Raw genomic sequence first — 14,830 nt, 5'->3', positions numbered from 1 at the left:
TAACCACTGCGCCGCTGTGTCATCGGAAACATAGGGCGTCTTAAAGTTCTTGCAAATTTAATGCATAAGATCAGTGTTATTGTAATAAAATATCATTTTGCAAGCAAAGTGATTTTGTGTTTAAGTCTTGTTTTTATATTGGAGGTTTCATAAATGTTGAAAAAAAGTTACAATTCTGCATATTATGGCTGCTATTCATTTTTTGTGTCTTTTGTTGTTGTTGCAGGAATGGATTATTTTCAAATGGTAAAATGGTCTGCATTTATACAGCGCTTTTCAAGTCAATGAAGACCTCCCAAAGCACTTTACTATAGGCCAAAGAATGAAAATACGACATAAATAAATGTTTAGAAAATAACCTTATGTTTATCGGTCGATTCCGACAGCAATAACGAAACATCAGTGTCATAGTTCCTTTTATTATTATCAGAAGAAAACAGCTGTATTGGCAGGATTGATTGATAGCGGGTGACCACACTCACCCTTTTAACAGCCTCTTCGACCTGCTGTCGTCAGGGAAAAGAATGCAGAGTCTCAGAGCCAGAACCAGCAGGCTCAAAGACAGCTTCTTCCACCGAGCTGCCAGGACTCTGAACTTCCTCTCTCTGCTCTTTCCCCCTCGCGCTGAATTAATGAAAAAGCTGCTCTATTCAGATTTCTGCTATATGTTGCACATTTTTTATTCTAAAACTTGTATACTATTATATGCATTTTTTCTTTTTTTGCACCTTGCTACTTATTATTATTTGTCTTATTTATTGCATGTATGCATGTGGGGAAAATGAAGTCATTACATCTGTGCTGCGTGTTGTGAATATAGCATTTTTGACAATAAAGTTGAAAGTCAAGTCAAGTCATTTTTATTTGTATAGCCCTTAATCACAAAGAGTCTCAAGTTAATTTGTCACGGTTGCCATGGCGCCCAATCGGCCCCGCCCATGTGGCGCCAGCTGCAGCTTGTTGACGGATTGGCTCCCTGTCAGTATCTAAACTCTGTCCTGTCAGTCCCCTTTTGTCGGTCCGTCTGCGAATCTCCGTTTTTACACAGCAAGCCCTTTTTCGCCTGTCCCGTCTTTTGGCTCCCGTCTGGTAACGGCTTCGACCCATTTTTTTTCTTTTTTTATCTTGACCACGTCTACTCTCCTCTCCTGGCTTTCGACTCGTTGCTGAGCTCGACCACGTTTTTTGATCTCCTATCCTGGCTACTGACCTGTTCTCTCCGCTCCCGACACCGCCATCGCTTGCCACGGAAGATCCACTTCTGCGTTCAGAGCGACCTGCTGTCCATGTCCAGCAATCGCCGGATCGTGAGCGCAACCCTTTCCTTCAATAAAACTTGTGGTAACGTTACGCGATTGGGTCCTGTCTCCGTTCTGGGTCCTGACATAATTAGCAATTAATATTACCCCCTTTACTTGACCAGGACATTAAAAAACTTGGATTTACATTCTATTCCTCCTGGTGTCAATTGGTAACAAAATTGAATCGTTTGGTGAATTGGGAAACAATTTCTCCAAAAGCAAATAAATTGTAATGTATTGTAATCCCGATACTTTATTGACAGTGTAAAAACAGTATTTTGTCCTTTTTTTGCAGTTAGTGAGTGTAATGTCGAGAGAAGAAGTTCCTCAGAACTTCTTCACTGAACTGATAGGTCAGCTTCTTTTTCACTTTTTGAATCTCGCCAGTTTTTCCATAGTTCCTGAGAGCACGAGCCATTTTTTGGTAGGTCATCTTTTTGCGGTTTCCTTTCTGGACTCCCCAGTGACTCGCCAGAGCTTCTTTGTGTTTAGTGGAGAACTGGAAGATGCCCTTTTCCTGGTCCACCCACCAGATGGAATCACTCATGTTGCCGTTTCTCAGCAAGTCCAAGAGAAACTGGTACAGGCGGATTTTTCTCTTGGCGTCTAGATGATAGAAAATCATCGTTACGCTTTTGTTGTTGTTGCAGGAGTCAAGTAAACAGATGAGCTGTGCAATTGTGTTTCCTTTATGTCACACTATCATGATTGGTAATCGATTTTTATGGATTGAGAATGAATCTGAATTGTTTAAACAGTGTGCCGCGAGACCTCGTCCGGTCCTGCTGAAAATGGTCCGATTTTGTCTTCGCAATAACATACCATTGTAATTGTATCATTCATCCACATACCTGTCAACCTGTACGTTTTTTCCGTACAAAGTACGTTTATTATGCATTTTAAGACGTGTATTACGTACAAGAAAATCTATACGGAAAAATGCATATTTGTCAATTATAGGTACCATCCAGTATACATCGACTATCACGAAATGGCAAATCAATCGAGTCAAACGAGTTTGCCGCGGTAGCCTCTATCTCGGTATCGTTTTTTTCCGTTGCAAACGAAGCGAGCGGTTTGATGCTACCGTGCGCATGCATCTGCCGCCTCAGATTTCATGTGGTAGTTATGTAGTGAAAGGAAGTCCGTCTCTTTTTAGAGAACCGGCTTTTTCGGCTCAACTCATTAAAGAGAGCCGGCTCTCAAACGGCTCACTTGCTTTGATGCATTATATTACGAATCATTATTGTTGTATAAAGAAGTTAAGAAAAAAAGGAAGTATAAAAGGAGAAAATGAAAAAAAGACAGGTTTGTGGTTATCCCTTTAATCAGTATATTACCAACAATAATTGAATGCAGAAAATGAATTCATAATTTGAATAATAAAATGTATTATTTGACTTAATTATATCTGCATGTATTTTTTCCTTCTACAGTGAACGTCCAAGCTACTTAATTTTTTAACTTTTTTTTATAAAAAACCTCATTCATGTTGAGCAACTCAGTATCTCACAACAAAATGTTAATTAACAATATATATGATATAACGAATACACATAAATAAACATGTTTGAAAAAAAAAATGTAGTGTAAGATTATTTTGTATTTTGTAAGGGCATGGAGCCGTGGAGGTTGACAGGTATGCATCCATGTCAGTAGGTGGCAGCATATGACTTCTATATTTGTTTTCTTTCCTATACTCATGAGGTTTTACAGACTAATATCTAAATCCAATCTAATGTAAACTACTTTATCAAGCCTGATTTGTGTGTGTGTGTTTGTATGCGACCTATAAATCTCCGAAGGGGTTGAAACGATTATCGTGAATATTTACACAGTTGTACTGTAGGCCTCTGCGAGTGTCTTTAACTAGGTATTGTGTATAAATACCCCCAATAAATACCAACAAAATCGATAATCATCTCCTTTCCTGCAAAGGGGTTTTCGAGTTTTTCCTTGCCCTCGTGTAGATTTTAGATCAGGGGATGCTGTAATAATAAACACACGTTAAGAATATTACTAGAACAAAAAATGACTAGACTTGACTTGACAAGTGGCTCTGAAGCTGCACACGACTCTTTAGCGGTCCCTAGTCGCTTTTTAAGAAACCACAGCCTCCTAAAAACCTTGCTCAAGTAGAATGAACAGCCGCAGCCAAGCCCGAGAACGCCGGGTCATTGTACTGTACTAAATATTTATTTTGTTGGATAAAGTTGATGTATTTTTGCTGATTGTATTCATTATTTTCTAATTTTACAAAACAAACCAACCAACAAAAATCAGGTACATGTTAGAATGTAGTAAAACAATGTTTGTCATACTGTACTAGAAGAACAGTTTTGCTCCTTTTTTGGTATTTATTGGACATTATTTGAATGCAACACAGACTTTTTCTTCTTTTTCCCTGTTTTTCTCCCCATTTTTAAAAAAATCCTTTAAAAAAATCTTATTGTGCTGTTACTTTTTTCTTTTTGTTCTCTATTTACTTTTTTCCTTTGTTTCTTTTTCTATTCTTTTTTTCTGTTTTTTTTTCTGAATTTTTCCTTCTTTTTTCTCTTCCTTTTGTTTCTTTTTTTCTCAGCTTTTCACTACTTTTTCATTTTAGTATTTTTTTCTTTTTTGTTCTTGTCCCCCTTCCTTTAGGTCATTTTGTGCATAATTTTACATAATATTTGGTCATATAGGGATGAAAGAAGCAAAAACAACCTGAAGAGCCGTTTAGGACCCGAAAGAAGCCAGTTCTCTAAAAACTCTACTGACTTTACTCAACTTCGTTCTACTTCGACCTTGACTTCCAAATACGGCATTTAGAAGACAACGTCAGGGGAACCCTTGTATTCTTACCTTCATACACTGTAACTTTGACTTAATTCGCTTCTTAATTAGCAATTTCGAGCCCTGATTTTTGTGAGCTGGCTAGATTTTCTTGTGCGCGGAAAAGCTCTGGGTTGTACGCAATTACGCACACTCGTAGCTTAGACGGAACATTTCGCTGGATAGATTTTCTTGTGCGCGGGAAAGCTCTGAGTAGCTTAGAGGGGACATTGGCGGTAATGCACCAAAGGGATGGATGCCAACCGCCGTTAAAATTGACAAAGAAGCGTGAGAAGAAGAAGAAAAAGAAGAAGAATAGAGAGGAGAAGAAGAGTAGGAACAAGAAGAAAAAAAGAAAAAGAGGAAGGTGAAGAAGCAGAAGAAGAAAAAGAGGAAAAAGTAGAAGTAAAAGAAGAAATAAAAGAAGAAGTAAAAGAACAAAAAGTAAAGGTAGAAGAAGAAGAGGAAGAAAAAGAAAAAGAAGAGGGAGGATAGGAAGAAAAAGTAGAAGTAGAAATACAAGAAAAAGAAGAAAGAAGAATAGGAAGAAACAGAAGAAGAAGAAGTGGAAGAAAAAGTAGAAGTAGAAGAATAAGAAGGGAAAAACATAAGTTGAAAAAAAAGAAGAAAAAAGAAAAGGTAGAAGAAGAAAAGGAAGGAAAGAAGAAAAAATAGAAGCAGAAACAGAAGAAGAAGAAAAGAAGGGGGAAATAGAAGATGAAAATAGAAGAAAAATGAAGAGGTAGAAGAAGAAGAAGAAGGGGTAGAAGAAAAGTAGAACCAGAAATAAAAGAAGAAGAAGAAGAATAAAGAAGAGGTAGAAGAAGAGGTAGAGAAAGAAAAAGTAGAAGCAGAAACAGAAGAAGAAGAAAAGAAGGGGGAAAATAGAAGAAGAAAATAGAAGAAAAAATGAAGAGGTAGAAGAAGAAGAAGGGGTAGAAGAAAAGTAGAAGCAGAAATAAAAGAAGAAGAAGAAAAAAGAAGAGGTAGAAGAAGAGGAAGAGAAAGAAAAAGTAGAAGCCGAAATAGAAGAAGAAGAAAAAAATGAGAGAAAAAGAAGAAAAAAGAAGAAGAGACAGTAGTATAAATAAAAGTAAAACTAAAGGTAAAAGTAGAAAAAAATAAGAAGAAAAAGAAGAAGAGACACTAGTGCCCCTTGTTGACAAACTGATGAAACCGTTCGACTTGACTTCCGTTTTAGCAAATCTGCTCAAGCATTGACACTCACTCGATTCTTTTCTGTCGGAGGTTGAGTCGTGGTATCGGGACGCATCTTCCCCATCTGATACTTCAAGTGGAGGGCTGACACCTCGTTGTTCCTCTTCGGAAAAGTACTGAACGGACGGGACCGGGCTTTGGTACTGATAGAAGAGGGACGAGGTGTAGTTGGGGATCTTCAAGACAAAATGGAAACATGCTACATGTAATACACCGGCTGTGATTTTGTTCATTCCTGCCAAGAGAGGATGTTCTGCAGGTGACATTTCCAAATGTCTGTTTAAAATGAGGAATATTTTTTTACTCGGGTTTTTGTTTAAGGGACGCCGTGTAATACCACTAGATCAAGGATCTCCACCATGGTGCCCCTAAGACCACCCGAGTCCATTGAAAATACATCACGGATCATTGTGATTTTCTCGGAAATTTGATTTCTAACTGGCATGATTTTTGGTGGTTGACTGAGCCTATTTTAACCTCTAATGATTACAACCTGGTAAAAACATCACAATAACAGAGTAAAGCCCCAATGTGTAATATTTGACCACTAGATGGCCCTGCTGTCCAATACGAACGAAGACAAGTGCCGCAGCAAGCAGCCAGACGACAGATAAACATGGCGGCGATTCCATTATGTAAAGCAATACAAATTTTTTGACCAATGATGTTTTTTCTTGATGAAAATTAACTTTGGTATGATAGTTCATGCATTTTTCCCTAGTATTTAATTCACATTTTTCTTTACCTAATGAAAGCTTTTTTGTGCCACTAGGAGGCAGCAAATATTACACACTGTCCTTTTAAGAAATGCTTATCAAACTGCTAGCCCTTTGCACCGATCAGTAACAAAAAGTAGTTCTTCGCTTTAAAAAAGGTCGGTGACCCCTGCACTAGTTGTCGCTGTATTGTGTGGTGAAACTGAAAACAAGTGCTACAAAGCACAAGGGAGAATACAAACTCCGGAAACTCAACGTGACCAAACAAGACCATTTTTTCTTTTCATTTTTTGCCCAGACTTTTACAAGGTTTTGAGGTTTTAGAGATACCCTTATCATCAAGATGGCAGACAACTATGTCAGCTCCCATCCGTTGAGCCTCATACTGTATTATGTAAAACAAATGTATTGACCTACGACTATTTAAAAACTGCACGTTTATATGATAGTTCCAGTATTTTTGTCTATTATTCAAATAAATATTGTTTTTTTATTACTAGGAAATGCTAAATAGTACACAATGTACCTTTAAAGCAGTTTAACATTCAAGGCATAAGCGAATTAAGTGGCTGCTTAAGGCCACCCGACCACTAGGGGGCCCTTAAGAGCAGGTAATTTTGTCCCTATTGTCACTTTCGTGAGTCTACGACAAAAAACTTCTACAGAAATACTACAAAAGCACTACACAAGTAAATATCAAATATAGTGTTAAAAAACAGGGACCTCTTATATTATTTTGCTTTCATTTGGAAAAGAAAAAATAGTATATAAATACTCAGAAAATACCATGCCAAAAAAACAAAAAAGCAAATATATTACCCCAGAATTACTACAAAAACACAACTGCAGTAATATTACAAAAATACTGAAGAAATATGATTTAAAACAATACTACGTGAATAATTCAAAAAATTATAAAAATATGAATAGAATACCACTTCGGAAATCCATAAAAAATACTTTTAGAGAAATACTTCAAAAATACCACTTCATAATACTATACCACAAAACACTACCACTACAGACATACTAATACAGAAGTATTACAACAGACATACTGCAAAAATACAACCAGAGCGATGGAAAAAAGACAAAAATACAAAAAAAAACCCCTACAGTAACACTTTACTACAGAAATACTACTGATGTACATCAAAAATTCTACAACAGAAATACTACAAAATACAACAGAAATAGTACAAAAATACAAAAAAATAATAAGAGTATTTCTACAAAAACACAGAAATGATTAAAGTACTGTAATCTTATAAAAACACTAAAGATATACAACAAAAAATGTATACAACAAAAATACTACAGAAATACTAAGAATTTATTACCATGGAAAAACTAAAGAGAAAACGACTGCAGAAATAGTACAAAAATAAAACTACACTAATACTACAAAAACAATACTAACCTTAAACAAAAATCCGACTACAGAAATACTAAAAAAATACTTTTAAAGAAGTACAACTACTGTAACTAAAGATCAAACGAGTTTCTTAAAACAGGGACCTTTTATATTATTCTGTTCTAATTGTGATTGTTTCAAAACCAATTTGATGAGACTAATGTACAGTAGTTCAAAAGAACTATACTATGTAAATATTTGCATGTATATTTATTCCTAGATTTAAAAATGGGATCTTTTTCCAAGATCGGCCCCTCGGCCCAAAATATTTGACCTGATGCGGCCCCCGACTCTAAATAGTTGCCCACCCCTAGAATAGCACATGGAATGAGTTCTAGTAGGTATGCAAATGATCACGTAATAGGGGGCCCTAAATCTCATTTTGCTTAGGGCCCCATGAAGGCTCGGGCCGGCCCTGCCTATAAATATGACTTTTTTGCATTTAGTCCATGTTTTTATTTTTAACATATTTGAGCTTTGCATGATCTTTTTAATCTTATAAATACTCAAGCACTCATCTTGGGATCAAGAGGTCGCAGGTTCGATTCCCGGCCTTGGGGAAGACACTGAATCCCTAATGCCCCCGATAAGCAGGTAGTTGCCTTGCATGGCTGACCCCCTATCGGTGTGTGTGTGTGTGTGTGTGTGTGTGTGAATGGGTAAGTGTGAAGTACATTGTAAAGTACTTTGGGAGGTCTTCATTGCCCCAAAAAGCGCTATAGAAATGCAGAGCATAAGGCTCTTGAGGCAACAGTAGCTCAGGAGATAAAGCGCTCGTCTTGAGATCGAGAGGTTGCGGGTTCCATTCTCGGCTCCTTCGTGTTTTATATCAAAGTGTCCTTGGGCAAGACACTGAATCCTATGCTTGACGGTGCTATCGGTGTGTGAGTGTGTGAAGCACATTGTAAAGTGCTATATGAATGTTGACCATCTCGTTTCCATATAAGAATTTTTGTTTCATATCTGTAGTAAATCTATAGTTTTTTTGTAGTACAGTGTTACTGTTGTTCTATTTCCATAGGAGAACATCTGTAGTATTATTATAGATGTATTTTGCAGTATTTCTGTTGCAGTTGTTGTAGTATTTCGTAGTAATAATTCTCTGGTAGTTTTTTATTTTACAGTATTACGTGTTGGTATTTTTGTTTTTTGTTTTTCAGTAGAAATATAATTGATGTACAATATTTCTAAAGCAGTATTTTAGTAGTATTTTTGTAGTATTTCCATAATAGTATTTTTGTCATATTTCTTTAGTATTTTTGTAATATTACTGTAGTTGGCTTTTTGTTGTATTATTGAAGTAAATAATTCCTTGGTAGTATTTTGTAATATAGTATTATAGTATTATTGTAGTAGTAATTTTGCAGTAATTCTATACATTTTTTCAGAATGAAAGCAAAATAATATATAGGTCCCTGCTTTTAAGCAACATATTCGATATTTAGTTTTGAATTTAATGTGTAGTATTTTTGTTGTATTTCTGTAGAAGTATTTTTGAGTGGACACACAAAGTGACAACGTGGACAATGTTGGCACCCACTCTTGGGGGCCCCCTAGTGGTTTTGGGGCCCCAATCAGCCGCTTAGCTCGTTTATGCCTTAACCTCTAAGGTCGTGGGAGCACCATTTCCTGTGGTGTGTCTTGGAAAAGTACAGCCTGCTTGTGCCCATCCCTCTTCAGGCCCAAAAATGTTTCCACAAGGTCTCGAAATAGGGAGCTTTCGCGTGTGTAAACCACTGTACTACAGAAACACTACTATAACTTAGACTTAACACTTACTTTTACACAGACTGGATGATGGTAATACTAATACCTCTATGACGTTTTCAACCACCCTTCCTAATACTACTACAACTATGACCAATACTACTAATAATGAACAATAACACATCTAAAGATTTAAGGCCTCACTTGTGGCAACACCGACAAGGGCGGCTCCAGGTGAAGACGTCCGTCAGCGCTGTAATGGTAAGGTTGAATTTGTTGAGGGGCCACACACTGAAGCTCCGTTAAATGGCCTGACGGATAATGGTCGAAGTCGGTCGGCTGCACATGCTCCAAGTGGTAGCTCCATCTGTAGTCTAAGAATCAGCGAACGTTTGGCAAGGAGCTCAGCACATGGCCATTCTTTTGAAAAATCTTGGTCTTACCTTCAAAAATGTCCCCCGCGAGGTACGGATACAGCTCTGCAGACGCTCGGTAAGTCTCTTGCTCGCTTTGAGTATTATCTTGTGAAGCCTATGCGGGAAAGATTTGCACGAGTGTGCGAAAAAAAACCTTTGTTCACAGTATTTTGTTGTCTTATTATTTGTGCCCCCCCAAAAAATCTATTATTGAACGTTCTCTGATTGACATTCAAAATGGCACATTGGAAAAAAAATCTTGTTCTTTTAATATCGGAGGTTGAAATTCGAAAAGAGTTTCGCTTCTCCTGTAAAATAGGAAAAAGAGTACTCTTAAAACTTTCATTAAAAATCATAATACTTTTAGTTATTCTACCTCACCTGAAAAAGAAACCAATAATACTAAGTAATAGTATTATCTCACCCAACCCCCCCAAAAACCTAGTAAAAAATTTTAACTTCTATAAAATACAAAAAGGAATAGTCTTAACACTCTTAAAGCATAATGATTTAATTTATTTTAACTTCCCCGTAGAAAGACAAATTTAGTCAAAATTTTGAATGTGTTTTCTTGTACTGCATTTAAAAAAACCTTACAGTTCCATAGTAAGGTAAGAAAAAGAATAATTTAAATTTGAAAAATAACAGAATGATGATTTTGTCATGATGACTCATTCCATTCACCTGTGCCTGCTCGTTTGGCGCCAGCTGCTGCTGGTTACCTGATTGATTCCCCGTCTTACTTAAGCTCAGTCCTTTCACTCACCTGTTGTCAGTCCATCAGCGAACCTCTGTTTCCACAAGGCAAGGATTTTGGACTCTGACTCCCGTCTGTCCTGTTTTGTCACCCGTTTTCCACTCGTCTGTTCCTGATTTCCCCGTCTGTCTCCTGCTATGACCTGTTTTTTTTTTACCCCAACCACGTTCTGATCTCCCGGCTAACGTCCTGTTTTTCCGTCTAACTACGCTACGATCTCCTGCTCCGGAAGATCCATTTCCGCTTTTGGAACACGTTCCGATCCCATGAGCGGCTTGCTTCCCGCGTCCAGCGAGCACCGGATCGCTGGTGCTGCCTTTCCTCTATATTTCAATAAACTTGTGAGTAACGTTATGCATCTGGGTCCTATTTCTGTTGTGGTCGTGACAGATTTTGTTCTATTTAAACATCCATCCATTCATTATCTGCACCGCTTATCCTCAGTAGGGTCACGGGGGTGCTGGAGCCCATTCTACTGTCTTCGGGCAGTGGACATGGGACACCCTGAACTGGTTGACAGCCAGTCGCAGGGAACACAGAAACAGACAACTCATTTGCTATAACCACATTGGGACAACTTGGACTGTTGGAGGAAACACATGCCGGCACTGGGAGAGTATGCAAACTCCACACGGGGAGGCTGCGGTAGCTGGACTTGAACCCCGAACCTCTGCACCCTAGGGCTGCGCGCTAATCACCCAGCCACTGTGTCAGCCCTTTTTAAACATGTGTTTTCTTATTTTTTGACATATTTTTTAGTATAACTATTACTGTAGTTAAATTAGACAATTAATACTTTATTACTATATATATATATATATATATATATATATATACTGAAATTACTTACATATATATTTTCACATAGCACGGCGGCGCAGTGGTTAGCTTGGGAACTTCCTGTGTGGGTTCAAATTCAGCTACCGGACTTCCTGTGCGGAGTTTGTATGTTCTCCCCGTGCTTGCGTGGGTTTCCTCCGGGTTCCTCCCACATTCCAAAGACATGCGTTTCAGGTGGATTGGCCGGTCCAAATTGTTCCTAGGTGTGAATGAGCGAGCGAGTTGTCTGTCCCTGTGTGCCCTGCGACTGGCTGGCAACCAGTTCAGGGTGTCCCCTGCCCACTGCCCGATGATTGCTGGGATGGGCTCCAGCACCCCCGCGACCCTACAGAGGATAAGCAGTGCAGCTGATGAGATGAGATGTTTTCACATTTGCTATATTTTAAACATGTTGTTAAACATGTTATTACTTGAGATGAGCAGAATCATTTCTCTGGCTCTCTTATTTCTTTTCGTGTATTGCTATTAAGTAATCATTTCTAAATTTGTCAAAAATAAGCTAAAATGATAGAGCATCCATCCATCCATTATCTGCACCGCTTACCCTCAGTAGGGTTGCGGGGACGCTGGAGCAATGATAGAGTAGTAATGTAAAAATAGGTAAGTAAATACAGATCAACAACAAAAATATTTAAAAATGAGGAACAAATATATGCATGGAAAGAAAGATTTTTTTCGTATTTTATTGAATAAAATGCACTGCGCATTAATCAAAATATTGGACAAACTAACTGACTAACTAACATTGTAAAATAATCCCCCCTGTATGCCTTCAAACACAAAATGACTAAAGAATAAACACTTACAGTTGGTGTGACAAAGCTTTCCATTGTAAAATATGCGAAATATCGAAGCAGCTCATAAATGACAACGTTGTCTTCTCCAGCCCGAACGCTTAAAGTGATAAAGGCGCAACGACGCTAGCTGACAAACAGGAACTGAGAATGACCTGATGTGCCCACCGTCCCAACAGCTCTTTATTTTAATTCAAACGTCCACCTCAACTTCCCCAGAAGCTAATTCAGCAACCGTAATAAAATCTTGACATGCATTGTATTGTTATCTCATTTCAATGTTGATTATGTTTTTACAAAGAAATCAATTGAGGACAGTTTTATTTATGCACTGACAGCCGCATGAGCAAAAAGCAAAGTTTGGAATTGGGTCGGTTCCTCTTTTGGTCTGGAATCAAGGTTTAGGATGAGGAAGTTGAGAACACGAGAATGAAACTCCCTGAAAAGGTTGTTTTCTCTACTGTTCCCCCATTTGACAGGTTACCTTGTTTAATTGTATGTGTGGTCATATTCAAATGCAGCCGCTGTAATGGTCATGGATATACTGTATACAGTGAGTCGGTGAGCTTCATGTCTGGTGAGGGACAGTCACAAATACCAATAAATGAACCCATGTTTTATTCATCATTTGACTGGCAGCTAAAGAAAGATATACAAACTGTAGTTTAGAAAAAAAAACATTTCATTATTTTACATGAACTTATAAATAAAATCCATGCTCTGCTTCTTTTGAATAAACACATGAATAGATAGGTAATCCTTCATTATGAAAAAAGTCTATGCAACTGGATGGCTTGACTGGCTATTAGCTTGCTAATACTATCACTTATTATCTTGTGTAGCTTGAGGTGTGCGTCGAATCAAAATCCTGTGTCTCACTATCGCCCACTGCCATGAGACAAGAGTATTGCGCGCCTCACTCTGCATGTGCAAACGCTCGGCACAGTAATACGTTGCATGCTAATTGTATTGAAAATGTGTCTACATGGAACTTACTACCTCAAACAGGTGCATCTGATTCAGGATGATACATACAGGTGGACTTCTAATAGCCGGCTCAACAGGTCTTTCAGCGTCAGAATTTTAGATGATACACAGGCGTTGAAATACTTATTTTCAGCTTTATCACATAAATAAATCGTTAAAAAAATCATGCATTGTGATTTCTGGATTTTTCTTTTTAGTTTATCTCTCTCACAGTGGACACGCACCTATCATGACAATTTCAGACCCCTTCATGATTTTTAAGTGGGAGAAATAGCAAAATAGCAGGGTTTTTAAATACTTATTTTCAGCATGTGCTTTCCATATAAAAATAAAAACATACCCATAGTTGATAATTTTGCAGTTTTGAAGTATCACTTTTCAAATTAAATGAAAATTAAGACTTTATTTTTTAATATATATTGTTGAAAATATTCAAAAAATAGAGCAAAAGTGATAAATGTGTTGTATCATTCTATAGACGCCACCTATTTATCCACAGCATGACAGACTATCTTGAATAAAAACAACGATAATTTGAGTAAACAACTTTATTTTATGGGCGGCACGGCGGATGAGTGGTTAGCGCGTCCGCAGCACAGTTCTGAGGTTATGGGATCAAACCTGTGTGGAGTTTGCATGTTCTCCCCATGCTTGCATGGGTCTCCTCCGGGCAAAAAACATGCATGTCAGATTAATTGGCCAGTCTAAATTTTGAGCGATCGAGTTGTCTGTCTTTGTGTGCCCTGCAACTGTCTGGCAACCAATTCAGTGTGTCCCCCGTCCACTGCCCGAAGATAGCTGGGATGGGCTCCAGCACCCCCGCAACCCTACTGAGGATAAGCAATGCAGATAATGGATGGATGCAAGTTTATTTTATTGACCAAATAAATTTCAAAATAAAATTGAAATATACTAATATTGGAAATATCAAGCAAAACGTGTAAAATGATTTTCCATATTTAATATGATTATGTTGATGTTGAAAGATTAGTCAAATTATAGTAAACATTTTTACTGGTAGTTAAATTATAGTAAAAAAAGACTATAAAATAAAATATTGCAAAGCCAAACTTATCCGCCAATGGGACAGGATTTATTTATTTCAGTATCACTGGCGTACATTTGGTATCGGCATACGTGGGGACCAAACAATGATTGCTTGATATAATTAGGGACAGGTCCCTTCAGTCCCTGCCAAAACTATATATGCCCTTGTTAAGTATACACTGTTATACCTGTCAACCTATACATTTCCCCTCTATTTCATACATTTTTTTCTATCGTTTCATGTTCAGAATTCTATTTTACAGGCTAAATCTATTGGACCCTGGTCATCCTGAAAGGGGGATTACCACTTGCGAGACCCCTTCTCAAGGTTTCTTATTTTTCTCATGCTGACGTATTGAGTTTTTCCTTGCCCGCATGTTGGTTTAAGATCAGGGGATGGTGTAATTGTAACCTATGCAGTCCTTTGAGACATTTTGTGATTAAGGGCTATACAAATAAATGTGACTTGACTTGACTACCGCTACATATAATTTGCAAGACTGAATTTACTGCAAGTAGGGAAAGAACTAAGAAAAACTGAGTGTGTCCTGTAAATAAAATAAACCTGTTTACTCAAATCAGCTTTGTTTTTTTGCACCTAGTCTGTTTTGCTGTGATTGAATAGGTACCTACTTGTGTTTGCAAAGTTTGTTATCACTTGATAAGAGGAGTTGCAATCATTGATAAGGGGATTAATTGGCTGAGGTTGACAGGTTTTTGATATCAAAAGAGATGAAAAAACAATAACAAGACTGAAAATCCATAATGGTGAAGTGACAGCATCATCAGTTTGTCGCCCTCTAGCGGTACGGTGCGTCT

At 37.7% G+C, this 14,830-nt stretch overlaps 1 protein-coding gene across 1 annotated transcript; it reads right to left on the bottom strand.

The window, feature by feature from the left end:
• Positions 1-1,553: 1,553 nt before the first annotated feature.
• Positions 1,554-12,098, bottom strand: spi1a (Spi-1 proto-oncogene a). The gene is made up of 5 exons (XM_088340061.1): positions 11,990-12,098; positions 9,614-9,701; positions 9,375-9,544; positions 5,344-5,509; positions 1,554-1,907 (listed from the first exon to the last, which is right to left on the bottom strand). Exons 1-5 carry the CDS (start codon positions 12,011-12,013, stop codon positions 1,597-1,599), a joined length of 759 nt encoding a protein of 252 aa, XP_088196187.1. The 5' UTR covers positions 12,014-12,098; the 3' UTR covers positions 1,554-1,596.
• Between the last annotated feature and the right edge of the window lie 2,732 nt (positions 12,099-14,830).

This window comes from Urocampus carinirostris, chromosome 7 (assembly GCF_059441175.1).
Source record: "Urocampus carinirostris isolate Australia breed hairy pipefish chromosome 7, RoL_Ucar_1.0, whole genome shotgun sequence".
NCBI classification, from domain to species: domain Eukaryota; kingdom Metazoa; phylum Chordata; class Actinopteri; order Syngnathiformes; family Syngnathidae; genus Urocampus; species Urocampus carinirostris.
The sequence above is the reverse complement of the archived record's forward strand: the minus strand, read 5'-3'. Positions and strand labels throughout refer to the sequence as shown.